At 62.3% G+C, this 22,090-nt stretch overlaps 3 protein-coding genes across 4 annotated transcripts; 1 reads left to right on the forward strand and 2 right to left on the reverse strand.

Moving 5' to 3' along the window:
* The first annotated feature begins 57 nt into the window (after positions 1 to 57).
* ABCB6 (ATP binding cassette subfamily B member 6 (LAN blood group)) lies at positions 58 to 5,480 on the forward strand. 2 transcript variants are annotated; one of them, XM_084289184.1, is made up of 20 exons: positions 58 to 141; positions 572 to 1,104; positions 1,200 to 1,337; positions 1,412 to 1,601; positions 1,900 to 1,992; positions 2,086 to 2,278; positions 2,360 to 2,481; positions 2,563 to 2,672; positions 2,758 to 2,823; positions 2,932 to 3,057; positions 3,140 to 3,216; positions 3,300 to 3,363; positions 3,439 to 3,524; positions 3,626 to 3,683; positions 3,844 to 3,948; positions 4,038 to 4,212; positions 4,339 to 4,451; positions 4,567 to 4,661; positions 4,952 to 5,020; positions 5,122 to 5,480. In XM_084289184.1, the coding sequence occupies exons 2-20, from the start codon at positions 589 to 591 to the stop codon at positions 5,249 to 5,251; spliced, it is 2,526 nt and encodes an 841-aa protein (XP_084145310.1). In that variant the 5' UTR covers positions 58 to 141; positions 572 to 588; the 3' UTR covers positions 5,252 to 5,480. The 2 variants fall into 2 exon arrangements, with proteins under 2 accessions (XP_084145310.1, XP_084145309.1); XM_084289183.1 differs by lacking the exon at positions 58 to 141 and adding an exon at positions 243 to 313 and having other exon boundaries at positions 5,122 to 5,479.
* A 278-nt stretch (positions 5,481 to 5,758) lies between these two features.
* ZFAND2B (zinc finger AN1-type containing 2B) lies at positions 5,759 to 8,505 on the reverse strand. The gene is made up of 9 exons (XM_084288801.1): positions 8,410 to 8,505; positions 8,159 to 8,253; positions 7,837 to 7,968; positions 7,454 to 7,605; positions 7,120 to 7,215; positions 6,962 to 7,028; positions 6,794 to 6,870; positions 6,444 to 6,522; positions 5,759 to 6,295 (listed from the first exon to the last, which is right to left on the reverse strand). Exons 1-9 carry the CDS (start codon positions 8,462 to 8,464, stop codon positions 6,257 to 6,259), a joined length of 792 nt encoding a protein of 263 aa, XP_084144927.1. The 5' UTR covers positions 8,465 to 8,505; the 3' UTR covers positions 5,759 to 6,256.
* A 497-nt stretch (positions 8,506 to 9,002) lies between these two features.
* RETREG2 (reticulophagy regulator family member 2) lies at positions 9,003 to 21,999 on the reverse strand. The gene is made up of 9 exons (XM_084289216.1): positions 21,724 to 21,999; positions 19,480 to 19,586; positions 15,480 to 15,510; positions 14,612 to 14,747; positions 13,234 to 13,318; positions 12,347 to 12,484; positions 11,913 to 12,007; positions 10,891 to 11,026; positions 9,003 to 10,491 (listed from the first exon to the last, which is right to left on the reverse strand). Exons 1-9 carry the CDS (start codon positions 21,972 to 21,974, stop codon positions 9,755 to 9,757), a joined length of 1,716 nt encoding a protein of 571 aa, XP_084145342.1. The 5' UTR covers positions 21,975 to 21,999; the 3' UTR covers positions 9,003 to 9,754.
* Positions 22,000 to 22,090: the final 91 nt, after the last annotated feature.

Raw genomic sequence — 22,090 nt, forward strand, 5'->3', positions numbered from 1 at the left:
TAAATTCATTTATTTATATCCGACTCCATCTGTGCCGGGGAGGGGAGGGGAGGGTAGGGGGGGGGCGCACCCCGTCCTGCCCGACCTCTCCCCGGGGGCTATCAGCAGCCCCAGGGCCGGGCTGCCCGCGGAGATAAGAGGGTGGAGAGGGGGGGGGAGGAACGGGAACGGGGCGAGGGGAGGGGAAGAAGGGAGGGAAGGAGAGGGGAGGGCCGGGCCCGGCGGGGCGGGGAGCGGCGGAGAGGCGGTGCCAGGGCCTGGAGGAGGCAGCGAGCCCGGGAGGGACACCGGGAGGCGGCGGGGCCGGGGGCAGGTGAACGGGGACGGGACGGGGACGGGACGGGACGGGAGGGGACGGGAGGGGACGGGGGGCGGCTGCCCGGGGGGCTGGGGAGGGGTCTTGGGGTTGGGGAGGGCGCACGGCGTGCGCGCAGCCCGGGGGACGTCCCCTAAGGGCACCCCAACATCGCCCCCGTGTCACCCCCCCACCTGTAGGTCCCTGGTGGCACCCATCCTGTGCCCCCCACCCCCCACACTGAGCCCCCTCTCCTCCCAATTTCTCTCCCCGCAGCCCCCCACCCGGCGAGGATGGCGCTGCTTTGGGGCTACTGCGAGGGCAACGGCTCGGTGGCGCAGGCGTGGGTGCAGGGGGGCTTCCAGCCCTGCTTCTTCTTCACCCTGGTGCCCGCCGTGCTGCTCAGCGTCTGCCTGCTGCTGGGAGCCCTGCAGTACGCCTGCTACCTCCGTTTCGGCCGCGCCATGGAGCCCAAATACATCCCTCGCTCGCCCCTGTACCGTGCCCAAGTCCTGCTGTCCCTGCTGCTGGCCCTGCAGCCCTTCGGGGGGCTGCTGTGGCAAGTAGGGGGGCCCGGGAGGCTGTACGGGTACATGGTGCTGCACGCCTGCCTCTGGGCCCTCAGCTGGGGCTGCGCCGTGGCCCTCCTGCAGCTGGAGCGCACGCGGGTGCTGGCGCACGACCGCACACGGGGCCACGGCACCGTCCTCCTCCTCTTCTGGGCGCTGGCCTTCGCCGCCGAGAACCTGGCGCTGGTGTGCTGGAGGAGCCCGCTGTGGTGGTGGGCGCTGGGGGACACCAACCAGAAGGTAAGAGGGCAGGGAAGGGGGTCGGTGGGCGCCCGCCCACCCCCCGGGCCTCACCTCTCCCGTCTCGTGCCCGTCTCGAACCCTTCTCCCCCCAGGTGCAGTTTGGCTTCTGGCTGCTGCGTTACGTCTGCACCTTCCTGCTCTTTGTCCTGGGCATGAAGGCGCCGGGGCTGCCCCACAAACCCTACATGCTGCTGGTCAACGAGGAGGAGCGGGACGTGGAGAACAGCCAGGTGAGTCCCGGGACCCCGGGAGATCGGGGCCGGTTTTCTTGCTCGGTGACCCCTCTCTCTCTGCGCTCCCCCAGCCGCTGCTGCAGGACGCGGGCAGGAGCAGCTCCACCTGGAAGGATTTTCGGAGGAAGCTGCGGCTGCTGGCGCAGTACATGTGGCCGAAAGGCAACCGCCTGCTGCAGGGGCTGGTGCTCTTCTGCATGGCTCTCATGGGGCTGGAGCGGGCCATCAACGTCTTCGTCCCCATCTACTACAAGAACATCGGTGAGGTGCCCGGGGATGGTTGTCCTGGCTCAGGGACGCCCTGTCCCCGCTGTCAGGAGGCTTGGGGGAGTCCTCAATTTGGCCATCACAGAGCTCCTCTGGCACACCCCAAGGGATGCTGCATTTTGGGACGGCCGCCCTCTGCTTCACCAAGTGCTGGGGGTGGACACGAGTGACCCGGGAGGGTGCAGGGACCTGGCAGGAGCTGGGTGCTGGGGCTGGAGCTGGGTGCTGGGGCTGCTTCCCGTGGGGCACCCAGCGGTGCTCCCTGCCCCGACACGTGCCCAACTGTCCCCAGTGAACGAGCTGACGGAGGGTGCCCCCTGGCACACCCTGGCCTGGACCGTCTGCATCTACGTGGGGCTGAAGTTCCTGCAGGGCGGCGGCGCCGGTAAGGACGGGGTGCTGGGGACAGACAGCGTGGGGACACCGCGGGTTGGGGGGACCCCATCCCCACCCATTGCCCCTCCTTGTCCCCCCGCAGGCTCCACCGGCTTCGTGAGCAACCTGCGCACCTTCCTGTGGGTGTGGGTGCAGCAGTTCACCAACCGGCAGGTGCAGGTGCAGCTCTTCGCCCACCTCCACGGCTTGTCCCTGCGCTGGCACCTGGGCCGCCGCACCGGCGAGGTGCTGCGCAGCGTGGACCGGGGCACCAGCAGCATCAACAGCCTGCTCAGGTCAGAGCCAGCCCGCGGAGCTGGCCGGGCTCACCTCTCCGACCGGCCTCGCCTGATGTCCCCTCTGTCCCCTCCCTGCAGCTACATCGTCTTCAGCATCGTCCCCACCGTTGCCGACATCGTCATCGGCATCGTTTATTTCACCTCCGTCTTCAGCGCCTGGTTCGGCCTCATCATCTTCGTGTGCATGAGCCTCTACCTGAGTGAGTGCGACGGGGAAAGAAAAAAAGGGGGGTGCCGGGCTACTGGCCACCCCGCACCGACACGGCCCCTTCCCACCGCAGCTCTGACCATCTTCATCACCGAGTGGAGGACCAAGTACCGGCGGGACATGAACACGCGGGACAACGAGGCCAAGTCCCGGGCCGTGGATTCGCTGCTCAACTTCGAGACGGTGACAACGGAGGGGCGAGGGTGGGTGCTGAGCATCACCCCCCCGGCGCTGGGGAGGGTGCTGAGCCCTGCCCTGCGTCCCGCAGGTGAAGTATTACAACGCCGAGAGCTACGAGGTGAACCGCTTCAACGAGGCCATCGTCAAGTACCAGGCACGGGGAGCTCCGCACCGGGGTGGAGGGGATGAGCCGGGATTTTTGGGCGGTGACGGGGCTTTGCCGTGGTTCGGGGGGGCTCACGGAGCACCTCGCCTCTTGCAGCTCTCCGAGTGGAAGGTGAGCGCCTCGCTGGGCCTCCTCAACCAGACCCAGAACCTGGTCATCGGCATGGGGCTGCTGGCGGGGTCGCTGCTCTGCGCCTACTTCGTCACCGAGAACAAGCTGCAGGTGAGGCCGGGGCCAGCCCTGCCCCGGGGAGGGGGGTCCTGCCGCTGGGGGTGACGGCCACGTCTCCTCCCGGCCCTTCCAGGTGGGGGATTTTGTCCTCTTCGGCACCTACATCATCCAGCTCTACACACCGCTCAACTGGTTCGGGACGTACTACAGGTACTGCTGCCCCCTCCCCGGGAGCGCACGGCGCGCGGCGAGCTCCCCAAACCCTCCCCTCCGCTCTTTGCCCCCCTTTCCAGGATGATCCAAAACTCCTTCGTGGACATGGAGAACATGTTCGAGCTCTTCCACGAGGAGCAGGAGGTGAGGGGGCTGCATCCCGAACCCCCTCCCCGGGTGCTGGGGCTGGTGCTGAGGTCGGGGCGCTCTGCCCGGCAGGTGAAGGATGCGGTGAACGCCGGAGACCTGCGCCTGGAGGCCGGGCGCATCGAGTTTGAGAACGTGCACTTCAGCTACGTGGACGGGTACGGGGCACTGGGCAGGGCAGGGGTGAAGCCAGCCATGGGATCTGGCACGGGGACGTGGGGGGACGGGAGGTGGCCCTGAGCTCTGCTCCCTCTCCCAGGAAGGAAATCCTGCAGGACGTCTCCTTCTCCGTGATGCCTGGGCAGACCCTGGCCCTGGTGAGAGCAGGAGCGTGGGATTTGGGGCAAGGAGGTGGTGGGGACGAGGGGGTGAAGGACCGGCCCTAAAGCGGGACAGTCCTTCCTCGCTCAGCCCCTCGCATCCAGCAGCTGGGGGGGGGGGGGGTCCTCTGGTGTCCCCCAAATCCTTTGAGCGCAGGTGGGACCCTCGGGCTCGGGGAAGAGCACCATCATCCGCCTGCTCTTCCGCTTCTACGACGTGCGGGGCGGCTGCATCCGCATCGACGGGCAGGACATCTCCCAGGTGAGCTCTGCAGGGTGGGAAAGGGGGCGGCGGGGCACCGGGAGTGGGGTCTGAACGAGCCTTCCCCCCCCACCCTACAACCTCCCCAGGTGAAGCAGGCGTCGCTGCGCACCCACATCGGGGTGGTGCCCCAGGACACGGTGCTCTTCAACGACACCATCGCCAACAACATCCGCTACGGCCGGGTCCTGGCCACCGACGAGGAGGTGCAGGAGGCAGCCCGGGCCGCCGACATCCACGACCGCATCCTTTCCTTCCCCGACGGTGAGCACCTCGTGGCTCACGGGGTGGGGGCTGCTGGCCCTGCTCTGCCTCTCCCTGTAATCCTTCTGGGTCCTGCCCCTGCCTCGGAGGGAGCAGCACATTTTATTCCTGCCCTTGTGCCCTCAGGGTACAGCACCCAGGTGGGGGAGCGGGGGCTGAAGCTGAGCGGGGGGGAGAAGCAGCGCGTGGCCATCGCGCGCACCATCCTGAAGGGCCCCCGCATCATCCTGCTGGACGAGGTAAGGGCAAAGCCTCCCCCCCCCCCCCCCACTCCTTTTTTTTTGTCCCAGCCGTGCCCTGCAGCAGCCCCCTTTTTGGCAAGCTGCCTCCCGTGGCCACGTCCCTCTCCCCCAGGCCACCTCCGCGCTGGACACGGAGACGGAGAGGAACATCCAGGCCTCCCTGGCCAAGGTGTGCGCCCACCGCACCAGCATCGTCGTGGCACACAGGTAGGGATGGGGGGAAGGGGCTGATCCAGCTCACAAAGCCCTCCTGCAGCGGGGTGGCAGGATTTCGGAGGGCATGGGGAAGGACAAGCCCCACAGATGTGCCACAGCATCCTCTGGAGCAGCGCATCCCGGTGCTCAGACACCTTTCCTGCCCAGCTTGGGGCATCACCAAGGGTTCCTTGGGCTGGCTGAGGAGGAGCAGGGACTTTCCTCACCCCCCACCCCATGGGACAGCAGCTCCTGGCGCTGTGCAAGCCCCTTTTTACCCCACCCCCGGCCTCTCCCCGCAGGCTCTCCACCGTGGTGGGCGCAGACCAGATCCTGGTGCTCAAGGACGGGCGGATTGCAGAGCGCGGGAGGTGAGCGAGGGAGCCGGGGGGGGCTTGGTGCCACCTACCCACGGGGACCCCGGCTCTGGGGCTGGCTCAGGAGCCTGCAGCCCCCCCCGTTGTCCCCGCAGGCACGAGGAGCTGCTGCAGAAGGGCGGCGTGTACGCCAGCATGTGGCTGCAGCAGCAGCAGGCTGGGGACGAGGGCGAGAGCAAGGAGCGGCGCACCGAGAAGCCCCCCGGCAGCAAGAAGGGGCCGTGAGGAGGGCCGGGGGCTCCGCTGTGACTCCGAAGCAAGGCTCGGGGTCCCCGTGGTGCCGGGGGACCCCCGCCGGCGGCTGCGGCTCCGTGTGTGCGCCAGGAGCGGCAGGGACTGGCTTGGACACTCCGCTGCGTTTGTACCCGTTTGGTTTGCTGGTGTGGAGCTCCTTAAACCTGGTCCCTCCCAGCTCCGTGCCTGCGTGCTCTGGGCAAGGTGCCTGCGAGGCTCCCTGGGGCTGGGGGCTGCGCTGCGGGCAGGGATGGGGACAAGGGGGGGGCACCGCCTGTGCCAGGGGGACCCCAGCAGCCCGTCCCTGTCCCCATCCCACCAGCACCGAGGGCTGCAGGAAGCAGGGAGCAGTGCAGCCGGTGCCCGCTTCGTCCCCCCCGTGCTGCCACCCCCACCGTTGTGCCCCCATTTGCCCCCCTCCAGCTCGCAGCTCTGAGCCAGCAGCCTCGGCTCCAACAGCCACTCTGCGCCTCGTGCTATGCCTTTTATTTTCTCCCGAGCAGCACTCGGACGCGTTTTTCAGCGCTCCTGCAGCACCGGGCACAGCCCCACGGGCAGGAGCAGGGAAAGCTGGCGAGGAAGCAGCACGGGGCGGCACCGACCTCCCCCAGGGGGCTGCCAGGACGCGACCCCAACCCGGGGATCAGCTCCTGCCTGCGGGGCCAGAGGGTGCTGCTGCTCCCAAGGGGCTGCCCTGCAGCACGGCTGGGGCTAGAGGAGGGGATGAAGCCCCCCCAAGGCCAGCTGCGGGCTCAGCACCCTCCGTGCGCCGCCGCTCGCTTCGGCCAGCGTGCGCCTGGGCTCTCCCCAACCCTGCCCCTCCAGGGGAGCACCGGGGGGGTTTGCTGCACCCCCTGCACGCGGGGCTGAGCTGTCCGTGTGCGTTTGGGGAGAGGAGATGGTGCCGGGCTCCTGTCAGCACCCAGGGTGTCCTCACCGCATCCCCGTGGGAGGCCACGGCTGCCCCCGGTGCCACCACCTCCGCGGGCGCACCTCCTAGGACATGCTGCAGTTGGAGGGCTTCGAGCCGTGCGCCTGCGAGGGGAAGGAGCACGGGTGAGGAAGGCAGGACCGGAGTCTTCCTCCAGCCTGCAAGGGGCACGGGCAGAGCTCGAGCCCCCTCCCCGGAGCAGAACCCGGAGGGTTTGAGGATGGGGGGGATCCCAGGATGGGCCCCGCTCACCTGCCGCTGCAGCTGCTGGTACTCAGCTTCACTTGCTGACAGCGCCTGTGCCAGTGCCAGGTCCTCCTCCTCCTGCGTGCTGGGGGGGCAGAGGCGCAGCGTGGGCCTCGTGCCCCCCCCGGGGCAGCAGCAGGCGGCGTGCCCCAGGACTCGCCGTGCTCATCGCCGACCAGCGGTCACGAGCGCATCTCCACCCCCCAGCACCCGTGGCACAGAGCACAGCTCAGCAGCGGCTCTGGACTCGTCCCTGTGTCCCCCCCCCACGCAGGGCCATTGTCACCCCCCCAGCCCCATTGTCACCCCCCCCAGCCCCGTGACTCGGGTCCAGCACCGCGTGTCCCCGGCTGTACCTGGGCGGCTGCGCCGTGCCCCGCGCTGACTCCGCCAGGGACAGCTCCAGAGCGCGCTGCAGCGCTTCCTCCTCGCTCTGAAACAAAACCCAGTCCGTCAGCAGGAACCTCCCCCCGAAAAAAAAAAACCACCCCAAAACACCCCAAAAACCCAGCCAGCCCACTCACCAGGCCGTTCTGCAGCACGGCAGCTGGCGGGGAGGTGCTGGGGGCCTGGGACGCGGCCGCTCTGCCCCTGTAGACGGGGGAGAAGCTGGGTCAGCGCCGGCACGAGCGGGCACGGGGAGCGGGGAGCCGGCACCGAGCAAGGTTGCCACCAAACCTACCTGGCCGAGGGGCTGTCTGCGGGCCGGGCAGCTCCACTGCTTGCTGTGCTCGCTGCTTTGGAGGAGGACGCCTGAGCCCTAGCGAGCGCGGCGTGCCTAGGACAGACGGCGGGTCCGTGAGCGAGCGCCCCGCCACCACGGGGCACCCCTGGGTGCTGAGCACCCATGGCGAGGATGCTGGGTGGGTGATACCCCCTCCCCGGCATCCTCTTCCTCCCAGCCACCCCTGGAGGTTGGTGTTTAGCTCCGGGACGTGCAGCAGTCCCAGAGAAGGGCCCAGGGGCAGGAGGAACTTGGTTTCTCGCCCGTCACCCCGTTGTCCCCGCGCCCTCACCCAGCTTTGGAGAGCGAGTGGCCGGCCCCGCTGCAGTCGTGGTCCAGGGGGTGCCGGTGCTTCAGGCAGTAGTTCTTGTGGCACTGCTCGCAGATCACCTTCATCATCTCCTTCTGCTTGCAGCCGGGCTTCAAGCACTTGTTGGTGAAGATCTGCGAGCGGCGGCGGCGGCGCTGAGGGGGGGCTGCCCCTCGGTGCCGCTTTTTGGGGTCTGTGGGGCCCGTCTCCCGCTAGGAGCTTTCCTCAGACGCTTTTTTAGGGTGCACTCCCACACCCACCCTGCCCTTCCTCCGGCCCCGCGTTGCCCCCTAAGAGCTCCCCCAGCCCCGAATTCACCCCACGAAGCCCTATGGGGGGGGGTTCTCCTGCCCCGGCGCTCCCACCTTGCGCTGGCGCTGCGCGGGGTCGGCCTTGCAGTGGCGGTCGATGTGCTCGCCCACCAGCACGTCGGGCATCTCCCCGCGCCTCACGGGCACCGGCGTGTTGCAGAGCGGGCACACGGGGACCTGAACGTCCTGCGGGCGGGGCGAGAAAGGCGTCGGGGGCACGAAGCTTTGGGTAGGTGGGTGGCCACGTCCCGCTGGTTTGTCCCAAGAGGGTGCCGGGCACGGCCCCGCGCAACCCTCTCCGGGTGTCCTTCTGGTTGTTTTTTTTTTTGGGGGGGGGGTCAGGGAATGAAGGTCGCCCCCTCCTTTTTGCGCTCACCTTCTTGTAGGCGGAGGTGCAGGCGTGCTGGGCGTAGGCGACGTGGTCGGTGCAGAAGATTTGCTGGCAGGCGTCGCACTTGAGGGGCAGGAAATCTGGGGCGGGGGGCGAGGGACGGGGACGCTCAGCTGGCACCGCGCCCTCCCCCCCCCCCCACCGCGGCTCCGCTGCGCTCCCCCCTCCCCCAGCCCCGTGTCCCCCCCCCGCCTTTTCCCATCCCCTCCACCCTTTCCCATCCCCTCCATCCTCACCCAGGCGCTGGCAGGGGGCCCACGAGCAGTGCTCCCCCAGCTCCGGGAACTCCATGGCGGCCCCGAGCCGTTTCCGTGCCGGCGTCACTCGGGGCGGGGACGCGCCCGGCGCCACCCCCGCGCGGTCACGGGGCGGCCCCACGGGGTCCCTGCCTCCTGCCCGCGGTCATCCTACACCCACCCCACTAGGATGCCGCAGGGGGCACCCCCTTACACCCCCCTATAACCCCCCAGACCCCGCCGGGGGGGTCCTGCCCAGGCTGGGGGGCGCGGTGCCGGGTATCCCCAACCCATCCCCAACCCGCAGCCGGAGGGGGTTTGCGCCACGGGGAGGGCTTCTTCTTGCTTTAAATATTGTAGGGTTTCCCCTTGTCCCCTTTTATTCCCCTTTCCTTCCCTTCCCCTGTCTCTGCACTCCCCCCATTCATCCCATCCAGCTCCCGGCTCTCTTCGAGGCGCTTCTGAGCCTGCAGGTGTGGTGCCAAGGGAGCAAGAAAGGGTTGGGGAGGTAAAAGGGGAGCTTGGGCAGGGGTCTGGGCCAGGGGGGACGCACGAGAAGAGGGGCGGCGGCAGGAAGAAACTGCAGCAACGGAACGGGGCCAGGAGCGAATTTCATTGATTGCCAAAAAAAAAAAAAAAAACAAAAAATAACAACAAAAAACCAAGCAACCAAACTCCACAGCCACCCACCCGGTAACACAACTCCGATCCGACGGGGAAAAAACAGCGATCGCCCGACACCGTGCTCCAGCAGCGATGTGAAAGGTGCCAGCGGGGTGCAGGAGGGGTTTCTGCTTCACAGCGCCCAGCTGCTTCTGGCCCCTGGCCCCCGAGAGCCGTGTCCGACGGTGCTCCCCCTCCCTGCCTCCCTCCCCCCCCCAAAAACTGAACCAACGGGAGTTAAAATTATTTACACTTTCAGCCATTTAAAAACCCAATCAAATAAAAGATTGCATATGTCCTACGGGGGATCTGGGTGTTAGCAGCAGCTACAGCTAGCTCGGTACTCGGCGTGCAAAAACGAAAAGACAAAACAGAAGACAGACCAAAATACTGCACCATTACTAGGAAGCGTTGGCTGGGGTTGGTGTTTCCATCGTGGCGTAAGGCTTCTAGGAGCCGGCTCCCCCCCTGGCTGCGGGGCAGGGGTGGCTCCCGCTCAGCCAGCGCAGGGGCCGGGCTCTAGAAGGATGGGAAGGATTCGTTATTCCAGACACAGCACATTAACACTGACGCGTTTCCAGCCCGGTCAACACAAAACACCGAAAACCCGCTGCGCGTTGGCCACGTGAGCTCTTCCTTCTTTCCAGTGACGACGGAGATAAAGGGGACGCGTGAAGGAGACCTAAGACGTAGACGCTGCTGGCATCGCTGCCTCCTCCTCGTCTCCTTGCTTTGGCAGCTCAGCGGGTGCGGGAGAGGGGGAAGCCGGAGCCGGAGCAGCAGGAGACTCTTCAGCTTCCTGCTCCTCCCCAAGCCCCAGCTCCACATCCATTTGCTCCAGCTCCCTCTGATCCAGCAGCTCAAAGTCTTCCGCTTCCTCCTCCTCCTCCGGTGAAGCTGCGGTCTCCGTCTCCACCGCTTCGCTCTCCGACAGCTGCGCTTGGAAGCTCAGTTTCTCTTCGGGCTCAGTGGGGAGGAACTCGGAGAGGGAGGGCCCCTCGCTGGCCTCCGAGGAGCGCAGCAGGGCAGAGAGGGTGTTCTGCACCGCCGTGGTAATGGCAGTGGTGACGATCTCCTCGCTCAGCGTGTCGATGCAGATGCCCAGGCCCGGCGCAGGGACAGTCTCGGGCTCCCCGCCGCCTCCTGCCGCTTGCCCGCTCCCGTTGAAGTGCGTATTTACAAAATGGAGAGGAGACGCGAGGCGAAGGATGGAGAGCTCAGAGTCCGCAGCCTCCTTCTCTGCCGAGTCCAGCTCACGGGCAGCGTGGGCAAGCTCGGGACCCAGAGGCACACCGAATGCATCTTCATCGCTCTGTGGTCCCAGATCTCTGGAATGATATTCTTCCACGGAGGGAAACTCTGCCAGGTCCTTGGAAAACGACTCCTCTGGCTCGCTGTGCAGACTCTGCTGATCCAGGTCTGGAAGGCAGCGGCATTAGGATCAGCATTAAGGCACGGGTCACCTTGCCTTGACCCAGAGCACTGACATTGCCCATCTACCTTCTCCCTGCTGACACGCTAGGGCTTGCTTTTGAGCCTTCTTCCCAGCAGGAAGGCGTCTGCAGTTATTCCCTGCTCCTAGTGGCACAACTCACCTGCAGCCTTCTCTTTTTTTCCCATCTATGTGCTCTGTGCCCAGGGAAGACCAGCTTCCCCAGCTCACGCTCCGCACCCAGAGCACTCCACTAAAACCCGTGGGCTCAGGGAAATCCCCCTGCAAACAGCTGGGTTCTCTCCCTGTCCTCCCATTCAGAGGAGCAGCTGTTGTGGGACAGGACACCCAGGGGAAGGGAGGCAGCAAAATGTCCCATCATGTACCTTCGGAAACATCCGTCAGCTGTGGGGTGGTAGCCCTTGAGACAGAAAAGCCCCCGCTCTCCAGGATGGAAGCCTCCTCGTCAGAGAGCTCAGAATCTGTGATCGACAGTGCCAGGGCAGTTTTCTTCACATCCACCTGCATGGGATGAAAGAGGAAGAAGTTCCTGGATGTCTGACTCCACGCAGAGCTTCCAGGCAGGTTTTTTTTTTTTTTTTTGGCTTTTGCTGGAGAGAGACTGTGCAGGGACAGGATGATAGCAGGAGGGATCTGGGCAAAGGTTAGCCTTAAATCACCGGCTTTCCTGCAATAATTCATTGCCTGAAGCTTTGCTGGCTCTCAGTGAAGAGCCTGAAAGAGCCAGAACAAGATGGGATCATCCTGCAGGAGTATCAGAAGGCTTGAATCCTTCTCATGCCAACGCCAAAGAGCAAAATCCCCCTTCCCTCTTACTTTGACACTAGGCCCAAAGAAGTCTGCCACATGTAGCAGTGGCTCAAGTATCTGCATCATTTTGGAAGCCCGTTTCCCACCTCACAGCCCCAGCTCCAAGCCCAGAACTCCTGCAAAGGCAGGCACTGGGCCCATCGCTGTGGTGCACGCATAGAAGGGTCCCCCCCGAGTCTGAGCTGAGAGCAGGGGACTGTGTAGGAGACTCTAGCACTGCTCGTCTTCTTTTTCTCGTGGTGAGCAGAAGGGCAGCCTCCTGCACATGACACAGGGCAGCTGATTTCCTCCGGAGCCTTCTGTCTTCTCTGAGCACGAAGCACGAGCATCAAGGCAACTCAGCAGGTGCCTGGAGCGTTGCTCCCCCCATCCTGCCTCACCAGCCCCGTGATTCTCAACGCCCCGAGTGGAAACAGTGCCCTTCATCAGAGCATCCCTTCTCCCTCGGGATTCTTCAAAGGGATTTCTTGCTCTGCTCTTTAGCAGTGTGGCTGCAGTCGCACCACGCCCTGGTCCTCAAGCTACGACAGCCCAGAGAGGAGGGGCTGGTTCCTGCATAGCTCTGCTGTGCTCTTACCACCGGGGAGAAGCCCGAGAGCTCTGCCTCGCTCTCACTCTCCGTCTCTGCCGTTGGCTCATCACCTGCTGCAGGCTCACTCTTCCCTTGGCGCTCTACGAGGAAAAGAAGAAAGGCTTGCCAGGAGGCTGAAAGAATTTTCTGCACATCGCTCATCCGCTACTCCTCTGTAAAACCACGCAGCTTTCCCAGAATCTAAGAGTTCCTAGAAACAATCACAATCTGCTGCTCTCGTCTGCTGTTCCCAGGACAACAGGCACTTACCCGCCCAGCTACTCTCCCCCAGACCCTCAGGTTTCAGCCTGTTTTCCCCTGCTCTGTTGCAGCCTTTCCACACAAACTGTAGTCAAACACGCTCTCCCCTTGGCCCTCTGCTCGGGCTCCACCCCGGGAGCACAGGGCCAGCAGGAGTCAGAGGGAAGGTGAGTCCTTACTCTTCTTCTCGTGCTTGTGGTGCAGCGTCTCTGCCTTCATACTGTAGTCCAGTTTCATCAGGACAGGCTCCAATCGCGTGTACATCCTCTGGATCAGCTCGTGATAGACCACCAACGGCCAGAGAAGAATGCTGAGCACTGCAAACACAGGAGGCAGGGAGTGGGAAACAGACCGAGCACAACGCAGCAAATTCACGGGGCGCCAGCAACCCTGCATCGAGGGACGGGCAGTTGAAAGGGATCTGCTCTCCATCTGATTGCCTAAAATCCTCACCCTTGGCTGTTCTTACTCGTTCCAAAGCAGCTTAATTAGACAGGTTTTCTTAACCAATCGATTTTGTTGAGGTGAAGCACAAGCCCTCCACTTCAGCCACTGTGTCGCAGCCCAAACGTGCAACAAAGGCCCAGAAATGGGGCGTTTACGACTAAAAATCATCGAAACCTTTAGAAGAGGAGCAGCACAGAGCTCAAATCTAAATGCGCTAGCAGCAGAGCACCTGAGCCATCTTCACAGTTAGCAGGGAATGATAATGCAGGTAAAAAAAGCCCTAATTGCTAACCATGCAGTTTCTTTAATAACTCAATCTGGATTTGCCCACTCTAGGAAATGAGAGACTGCAGCTTTCTGCTCCTCTGGGACCTCAGCAGCACAGCCCCACGGGTAGAAGAGGAAAGCAACGTTTTAATGGTGCTCCCTCTCCTGCCTTTGCAGTTGTACTGCACGCACACACCTCATGGGAGACTTCCCAGAGCTCCCTGCTCGTATTGATTTGTCATCTAGCGCAGATGCCCCCAGGAAAACCACACGAGTGTTTCTACCGGTGAATCAACAGCACGGCTGGGTCACGTTTCAGCTTAAGTCACAAGGGAGAGCTGCTTATACTCACAGATGATGTAGGAGATCATGATGCCTGGAACATAGTGTCCAACCACAGCCAGAATCAGGCAGCCCGAGCAGACGCTCATGCAGAACTGAAGGAAGAGAGGAACAAAGAGAAGTGACAAGAGGCAGAGAGACATCTAGGCAGCCAGCGCAGGAAACCCAGCTGGAGCAAAGAGAGGGATGCTCCTCACAAAGTCAGCACACCCACCCTCCCCTCAGCAGTTAAAACTGTTTGTTTTCTTGCCCAGCCTTGCAGAGAGTACACTCAAACGCTGGGCTGGTCGTCACAACTCAGATGGGTCGGCTGGGTTAAGCTGCAAGCGTTAGAGGTTCAAGCACAGAAGGACCTAGGTAACCCCAGACCCCAGTAAAATGATTCAAAACTTTATTGGGTGCTCCTTTCTGGACTAAATGGTGTTCCTCGAGGCTGGGATGGGATATCACCAACTGGCATTTTAGAGTACATCTCCTCTGCAGAGTTTCAGCATTTTCAGCAAAGCCCATCCTGTCCTGACAGAGGCACAAAGCTGTTACAGTCACCAGACGACGTGCCGCTGCTATGCAATAAAATATGCAATACAAAAATGCAATAATGCTGGGAAAGCAGCAGCAGAACCCACATTCCCACCCAACCCCACTGGGGATGGGGAGAAGGGAGAACAGGCACCCTGCACGCCGGGGTAGGGGTTAAGATCCTGCCTGCATCCAGCAATAAGGAGGTTTGTTTCTAACGGAGAGGCCCTACAAAAGCTAGGGCCCTCTAAGGGCTTTGCTCCCTGTGGTCGTAGTCCCCTGCCAGCTGTTGCAGGGACAGCGTTTTAACAGCAGAGACAAAAACCCACTCCTGGCGCACCGGACCCCAGTAAGCTCGACATAATCCTCGTGGCTCATCCGTCCTATTTCTGGGCTAAGGTAACTCTTGTCTACAAACCTGTTCCAAACAACACGTCACAGCCACCAGAGCTCATGACGAGTTTCCGTGCACTCAGGAGCACTGCTGCACGTGGGCTTGGCTAGCTACAACCTGCCAAATAGGTAGGAGCAGCCTAAAGGGTCGAGTGGAGCCTAGGAGAGGGGCAGAGCCTGGAGAAGGAGCCCCTTTCTTCTTCCTACTCCCAATCTAAGAGCTTTCTCTGCACGCTAAGGAATAAAAACACCTACAGTTAGCCATTCACAGAAGGCACCGAGTTCTGCTCCAGTTTACAAACACTGGGAGCCAACTACTCAGTATTTAAGCTTCCCGTGGCACAGAGTCTGAAAGGAAGGAACAGCAAACGTTAAGCAGGGATAGCAACCGTAAAAACAGTGATTTGACATTCCTCCACCTCCTAGGCAACGGAAAGAACAGCCCCTGCACAGAAGAGTAGGTATCTCCAGCTTACCTTGGCAGGATTTTGCCTCTTGTACTGTAGCAGTTCCTGCAGGTACAGCCTGAAGGTGACCCAGCTCTCTGCCAGGCAGTGGCACAGCTCAGGGACACTGAGCAGGTGAGGCTGTGCCCCTGAAGTCACCCCCTCGCTAGAGACAGACAAGAGCAAGAAGACAACCTTTGAACACGGGCTGCTTGGTGCGGGGGTACAGCTGCGCGGGGAAGTGGAGATCCCTGCCCCAGGCTTGGCCACACCGACTGCATCTGCAGCTGAAGGCTGGAGGACGCTTGATTTGTAGACGTGTTTTGCTTTTTAACCAGGAAGGGAGCCAGGAGGCAGCTGAGCCAAGCAGCAGACACCGTGCCCCAGCATTCCCGTGCCCCAGGCCCAAGATGCACGGCAGGTTTTGCTCCGAGCCACACAGACAGAAGTGCTGGAGGTGGCACCGGTTACGTGGCCGTCTCCGGCACCACTTCGAGGGGAGGGAAGTGCAGTGCTCAGACCTGTAACCATGGCCAAGCACGGGCTGCAAGCTCCGCTGCCACAGGCAGCGCTTAGAGCCTGCAAAAGTCAGCCTCAGGGATCTCCTCCGCTCTGGAGGATTCTTAAAATAGCCCAGGATAGATCCAGGAAAGAAACCCGAGAGGTCCTAACATCAGCAGCACCTGAGCTTTATTGCTGCTTCACCAGCATTAACTTTCCCCAGAGTCTCCAACTGTGGCTCCGGAGCTGCTAAACAGTTTAGGAGAAACCACTACCAGGGTTTCACAGGAGCCATGCAGTCTCCTGACAAGAGCAAAGAGGGCAGGTGAGATCACCACGCTGAGTTAAGGCATCTCCACTCTCCCCTTCCACCAAGGGAGCACGTCGCTGAGCTTACCTGTCCCCTCCTGGCTCCTCTGATGGCTGTGCTGTAGGGAGAACAGAGATCGGTCAGCCAAGTGAGAAATAAAACCTGACATTTTTACCACTCGAGCAGAGCACAGCTGGAAACACATCGCCTGCAGCCAGGGACGCACCCTGGGGACCTTCTCCGTGCTCTCAAGCAAGCAGGAATCGCCGGCTTGGAGTCTGCACCGCGCAGGCTTCACTCAAGTCTGAAGCCCCACACGTTTGGGCATCCCCTTGGGATGCGGAGCCACCCCTGAAGACAATCGCAGCTGCCCAGCCCTTGTCATTCCCCCAGGACTGCCGGCACCGTCCCTGAGCTGGGCAGCGTGTCAGCTCCCTCCCCGGAGCTCCATGTGGAGCTGTGTTCCCCTCTGCCCAGCCCACAGTCCCTGGCAGGATGCGGCGTCCAAATGCCAGAGATCTCCCTGCTGCCTCTGCCCTTTCCCGTGGAATTAAGCACCGAATAGCAGCCTCATGCATAATTAGCTAATTTTAGGGCTCTTTTGTCTCCTGACAGCCCTCCGTGCCAGCAAGGCACGGATATAACTGCCCTGCTAAGCCTGGGTAAGAAAGCTTCTCCCATTCCCCTCTGCACCCAACCCAGAGCTGAAGGGAGGAGCGGTGCTTCAGTGGCAGAGGCCACACGCAATCATGCTCTGCTTTTAGATGTACAGGGGGAAAAAAAAAAATCCCAAATATTTCTATGACAGCTGGGACTCCCAGCCTGGCTGCCCACGGATGCGGGTGTCCTGCGGAGCGGTGCCTGAGGATGTACAGGGCCCGGAGTCCTTCCAGCAGCAGAATCTTTGTGAGGATGCCCACAGCGAGGCCTCGGTGATGTCGTGAAGGCTTCTCAAGGTCTACACAACAAGGGCTTAAAAACGCCACGCGAGCAAAAAGGGGTTTGGAGCCTCCCTGAAGCCATCAGAGGGCGAGAACAGCAGCGACTTCCCCAAGGAAAGCGGCCCCGTCACCATTTTCCCAAGGCAGGGGACGCCGGGCCAAGTATGTCAGCCTCCTCCGAGCGCTGCAGGCACTGCAGCAGAGCAGTGGAGCGGGAGGCCATCCGCAGAGGGGAGGAGGCAGTTCTTTGAGAGCGTGACCCAGATTTCCAGTAATCGGGCCTGACAAGAGGAGCCAAGCGCTCCCAGCCGCTCCCCTGCCCGCTGGGCGCATCAGGACCTCAGGCTCACGTGAGAAAAGGGCGTCAGGGATGCAGCTGCACCCCCCCCGGGGCACTCGCTTCCCTCTCACAACCACCGCTGTTGTGGGAATCTAAAGCTGCTTACTGGCAGCGCGCAGCAACCCGGCTGTATCTCAAAGCCTCGTCTTTTAGCTGGGATAAAGCACCAAAGAAATCACTTTTGGCCTCGGCCCAGCTGGGGCTGCTGGCCACGCTGGTTGTACCAGCTCCTGGTTGTACCGGACGAGGTGCGGGGACGCTGGCTGCTCCCTGCTGGGTGCCACAGAGCTCCTCTCCTCTCCTCTGCCTGCCTGCTTTAGTCCGAGCCATCCAAAATATGCCAGCAGAGGGAGCGAAACGGTTCTCGACCGCTTCCAAAGGCTTCCGAGAGACTTTTGGGAGCTGCAGAGCGTTTCAGCGGGCCGCAGTGCTCACGTGATTTCGCCTCCCTGGCAAAACGCAGCCTGTCATTAAAGCCAGCAGCATCCTCCTTCCTGCAAGAGCGTGACCTGCCCGGCTCAGCGCACCGGGGCCTTGCACCAGCCGGAGGAACGCTCCAACCACCGTAAAGCCAGAGCCGAAACCTCGCTGGCAGCGCTTCGCACCGGGCTGTGGATTAATGCAAACCGCTTGACACACTCCAGACCCCGCTGGGAGAGAGCAGTCAGCCACGCAGGAGTCGCAGCCACACGGTGGTACTGACAAATCCTCGCTGATGGATGGATTCCTTGGCCCTCACAGGTTTTCAGCGCTTCCCCAGGCAGCATTCTTCATCCGTGTGTACGCTTCAGCTAGAAGGCAGGGGCCCTTTTTAAGGAGTGCCAGTGTTCAGCTGCAACACAGCCATCGCTGGAGCTCTGCTGCACTAAACTCTCCCTGAACCACGGCTGCTGAATGACAAGGCTGTGAGAGCCAGCCCTGCTTGGTTGCTATCTCAGGAGAAAACAGGAGGCTCTTCCCGAGTCCCTGAACAGTATTTAGGAAATCTTGTGACTACGTACGGAGAAAACACCCTGCATTCCAGCTGGAAACACGCAGTCCTGTCTGACAGGACCTGTAAAGGTTGTGCGTCTCAGTGCCATTAGCGTGCCCCTGCTCACAAAGCGTGAGTAAGTGGCAAATAAATGCTGAGGTTTTAGCATTCCTTCAGAAGCGATGTTATAAGCAGTCACCCGAGACACGCAGACCTGCCACAAGCTGAGGTTTGTGTATATACGTGCCAGTTCTCCAAGGTGTGGTGCTGACCTACTTCCAAAATGCTCCTGGAAAGGCTTTCAGGAAGCACCGAGGAGGAGAGCCACAACGCTACAGCCCTGCTGCAGCGGGCGGCGCACAAAAACCCCTAAGTATTTAGCGGGGTCAGATCCTGAGGCCCCTCAGGAACGCGGAGCACTGCTCCTTCCTTGTGGAGGCTGGGGAAACGGGCTCAAATCTGGGGACTCTGTCAAATCTGGGGCTGTGAGCTCACCAGGTACACCAGAAAACTGTCCCCGGTCTTTGCTTCCAGCAGCTGGGAAGCAGCAAGGAGCCAGAAGGGAGTGAAACGCAGGGAAGAGCAGCACTGAGTGCGTTCAGCAGGACGTGCGCTGCCTTCTTACAGAGCCGGTGTCACAGGAACTGCTGGTGGAACCCCCGGCTTTGTGCCTTGCTTTTGTTTCTGTGCCTTTGATGTTTTTGTTTTGTTGTTGTTTCCATTCCTCGCTGCTCTGTATCACACAAACGGATTTCAGTGCGGATTTCCTATTCCCTCTGTGACAGCACAACTTTCACAGGCCTGGTGCTTTCTGGAGTGCTTCTACCCCTTACCTGCCTCAATAACACCATTCTCTGCTGGACACCAAGCCTTTGCATTTCTGGCCACGTTTCAAGCGAGATGTTTTGGGTTGGCTTTAAACCATTCCCTTAAAAAAACAATGTGAATAAGCAGGAAATTAAATTGGCCATTCCAGTTTGGCTGCCTGGTTACCTCAACCGCACAAAGCAAACAGTATTGAGACGACAGCTGAAACGTATCTAATCTTATCAGGGCTTCTGTGAAAGCACCCTTTAAGTCAGTACCCCTCTAGGTCAAATAAAGGGCACCTTACAAACACGCGTATAGAGGGGCTTTCATTCAGAAACCCTCCCTGGAGCAGAGGGCCGAGGATGGAGGGCCCCAAGCTGCCTTTGAACAGCAGCAGTAGGCAGGTCTGAGTCCAGCTGTTGAAAAAGAAACTCTGGTGAAGGAGGCACTCGAAGCAGACAGCGGCCTGCCATGCCTGTCAGCGCTGTGAGACCGCTCCTCTCGTTGCTTTTGTGCCCGATGTTGGCAAAGAGCCTTGGATAAAAGGGGGAGATAAGCCCGAGAGGGGCTGCCCTGACCTCACCGCCCGCTCTGCTACCTGCCGCCAGGGCTCTCAGCTGCTCTGCCTCTTCCAGGGCGCGAGCCCACGCTGCACTCAGCTAGCACCGGAGGAATTCAACCCCCCGGTTCCTTCCCCCAGCTCAGGGCCGAAACGCTCGCGCTCTGTGCCACCTGTGGGAGAGGAAGGATGCAGCAGAAACACCGCATCATCCCCGCCAGCAGCCCGGGCACCCTGAGTCACGCTCACCAGGAACTGCGAGCAATTCTCTCCGTCCTCAAGGACCCGGCACGCTGCTTCCCACAGGCAAAGGCTTGCCCAGGGGGTGCCTGCTGGTGCTTTGACACAAACAGGCAAGAGGCAGCAGCGCCAAAGCCTGAGGTTGCAGCAGGATTGGGGCTCTAGGAGAGGTGGCTGTGGCCACGTGAACCGTGAACCGTGTCGCTAGCTCCAGCGCTACCCACCTGAGAAGTCAAACAGGAACCTGGGCTTCCACCTCTCCAGCAAGAGGACGCCGAGGAGCGACATGCTGAGGAGAAAGAGGGGTCTCAGGGAGGTGGAGGAAAACAACCTGGAAATCAAAGGAGAAATGGTTAGCGGGGAGGGGGGGGGGGGGAAAGCGAGCAGATCCGGCAGAGCAGACGCATCCGACGGCCACGGAGCGACGCAGCGAGCGCTGCAGGCACCCCCCCGCCCCCCGGCGCTGTCAAATGGCGCCTTTGCCCACGAGCAGACAGCCGCCTGCCAGCCCCCAGCGCTCTCCTCCCCTGCCGCCGAGCTCCTCCTCCGGTTGTAAAACACGGCCAAGGCTCCGTAGTACGAGTGCCTCCCAAATCCTCAAGGTGGAGGCTGCAGATAACGGCAGCACGAAGCGCCGGGGCAGGCCCTGAGGCTGAGAATCGGCCTCTCCTCTGCAAATTCGCAGCCTGCTTCCCCTCGCCAGGCCCAGCACCACCCGAACAGCACCCAAACAGCCCCTGCACCTGCTCTTTCCTCACGAGCCTCTCGCTGTTTATTCGGAGCCCAGCACTTAGCAGGCTTAGCCGCTCACTTGACTCTATCGTAAAACCTTTCACGGCCCTCAGCAACACGTTGGCTCGAGCCAAGCGCACAGAGCACTCGCGCAGCCGCGCGATCCCATCACCCAGGAGCTAATCTCCCCAATTTATGATATGTCCAGGACATCTAACTTCATAAACTCAGCGGCGGAGGTCCCAGCTGGCCATCAGCATTCCCCCTTTTCTCCAAGGGGGACGCCTTCACCCTCTGCCCAGCATCAAGAGCCCCTCTCTGGGAAGGAAGGGCAGCTCCACTGCTTCACCTTCCCCCTCTCCAACCAGCACACGTCTGAAAACACCACCAAAAACACCCAGAACTGGAGAGCACAGGGGTGCAGGGCTGTGCTCCACAAGGCACAGCCAGCTGCAGGGGGCTCCGGGCCACCGAGGACACCCACACGCCGTGACCCGAACGGCAAAGGTTTCATCCTTTCTCATGGGACAGCAGCTCTGGGAGAATTTCCTCCTGTTCCTCTGTTTATGGGTTTCAGATGAAGGATACTGGCCGAATCCTCCGTGGGACTGGAAATAATTCCTCCCCAGCCACGATTTTCAAACCTCTGTCCTCCGTCAATTATTCTGGGCGCTCCGAATTTCTCTCCCAAACCCTTTAGCCACCGCTGTTCGCATCATCTCCCCCTCCTGACAGCTTCGAAGCCTCCGCTCCCTTCCAGCCTCCTGGTTCAGCACCAGAAAACCGCAGGGAGGAGGGGGCAGAGCAGAAGCAGCCCCTTCCTCACAGCCCTCCAGCTCCTTCCCTGGCCCGTTTCCACAGGGGGGTCCCCATCCTCCCCCCTCCGCAGCCTCCATCCGACAGGGTGGATGGACAACACCGACCGAAGCCCCGTTTGGGGACGAAACGAAGCCAAAAGAAAGGATTCATTTTTAAAAATAAAGAGCGAATCGAAGCAGAAACAGGCCCCTGGGGGGCCCTGGGGGTATCCAGGGATGCTTTGGGGGTACCAGGGGTGCACTGGGGGTGGCAGGGGGAGTCCTGGGGGTAACCGGGGGAGTCTCGGGGGGGTCCTGGAGATATCTGGGGGTGCCCCAGGGGTATTGGGGGGGGGTCTCAGGAGGTCCTGGGGGTATCCAGGGCTCCCCCAGGGGGTATTGGGGGGGTCCTGGAGATGTCTGGGGGCGCCCAAGAGGTATTGGAGGGGTCCCAGGGGGTCCTGGGGATATCTGGGGGTGCTCCAGGGGTATTGGTGGGGGTCCTAGGGGTAACTGGGGGGATCTCAGGGGGGTCTTGGGGATATCCAGGGGTGCCCCAGGGGGTATTGGGGGGGTCCTGGAGATATCTGGGGGCTCCCTGGGGGTATTGGGGGGGTCTCAGGGGGTCCTGAGGGTATCCCGGGGGTGCCCCGGGGGGCAGCGGGGGGATCCTGGGGATATCCAGGGGCTCCCCCGGGATATTGGGGGGGGTCTCAGGGGGTCCTGAGGATATCCGGGGGGGGGTCCCGGGGATATCCAGGGGTATCGGGGGGGGGTCCCGGGGGTGCCTTGGGGCTACCTGGGGGTGTCCGGGGGCGACCTGGGGGGGGGGTCTCGGGGGTAACCGGAGGCGTCCCGGCGGTAACCATGGGAGCCCCGAGGGTGCCCTGAGGATAGCCGGGGGTGTCCCGGTGCCTCCCGGTGCCCCCCCCATCTCACCAGAGGCCCCCTCCGAGCGCGGCGGCGCTGAGCAGGCTGTGCAGGGGCCTCTCCCACACCAGCAGCCGCTGCGCCGCCGCCAGCGCCGCCTCCCAGCCCCGCAGCCGCTGCCGCAGCGCCGCCGCCAAGCGCTCCACGGCCGCCTCTTCCTCCTCTTCCTCCTCCTCCTCCTCCTCTTCCTCCTCTTCTCCCTCAGCCACCGCCGCTGCCGCCGCCGCCTCCTGCCCTTCGTCAGCCCGGGCGCTCGCCATGGCGGCGGGCGGCGGGAGCGGGCGGCGCCGCCTCAGCGGGACCGGCGGCCGCGGGCGCCGCGCGCATGCGCAGCCCCCGCTGAGGCGCTGAGGCGGGCGGTGGCGGGGGGGGGTGT

This window comes from Netta rufina (genome assembly GCF_964035555.1).
Source record: "Netta rufina genome assembly, chromosome: 6".
Taxonomy (NCBI): domain Eukaryota; kingdom Metazoa; phylum Chordata; class Aves; order Anseriformes; family Anatidae; genus Netta; species Netta rufina.

Bases quoted from the DNA above. Each gene is read 5' to 3' on its own strand.
- ABCB6 (XM_084289184.1), top strand. From the start codon at position 589: ATGGCGCTGCTTTGGGGCTACTGCGAGGGCAACGGCTCGGTGGCGCAG. The intron at 3,949-4,037 runs GTGAGCTCTGCA...CAACCTCCCCAG, and splicing joins ACGGGCAGGACATCTCCCAG to GTGAAGCAGGCGTCGCTGCG. The intron at 4,213-4,338 runs GTGAGCACCTCG...TTGTGCCCTCAG, and splicing joins CATCCTTTCCTTCCCCGACG to GGTACAGCACCCAGGTGGGG.
- ZFAND2B (XM_084288801.1), bottom strand. From the start codon at position 8,464: ATGGAGTTCCCGGAGCTGGGGGAGCACTGCTCGTGGGCCCCCTGCCAG. The intron at 7,216-7,453 runs GTGAGGGCGCGG...CGTCTGTCCTAG, and splicing joins CACTCGCTCTCCAAAGCTGG to GCACGCCGCGCTCGCTAGGG. The intron at 6,296-6,443 runs GTGAGCGGGGCC...TTCCCCTCGCAG, and splicing joins ACCAGCAGCTGCAGCGGCAG to GCGCACGGCTCGAAGCCCTC.
- RETREG2 (XM_084289216.1), bottom strand. From the start codon at position 21,974: ATGGCGAGCGCCCGGGCTGACGAAGGGCAGGAGGCGGCGGCGGCAGCG. The intron at 14,748-15,479 runs GTAAGCTCAGCG...GTCTGTCTCTAG, and splicing joins GAGGAGCCAGGAGGGGACAG to CGAGGGGGTGACTTCAGGGG. The intron at 13,319-14,611 runs GTAAGCTGGAGA...CTCTTCCTTCAG, and splicing joins AGAGGCAAAATCCTGCCAAG to TTCTGCATGAGCGTCTGCTC.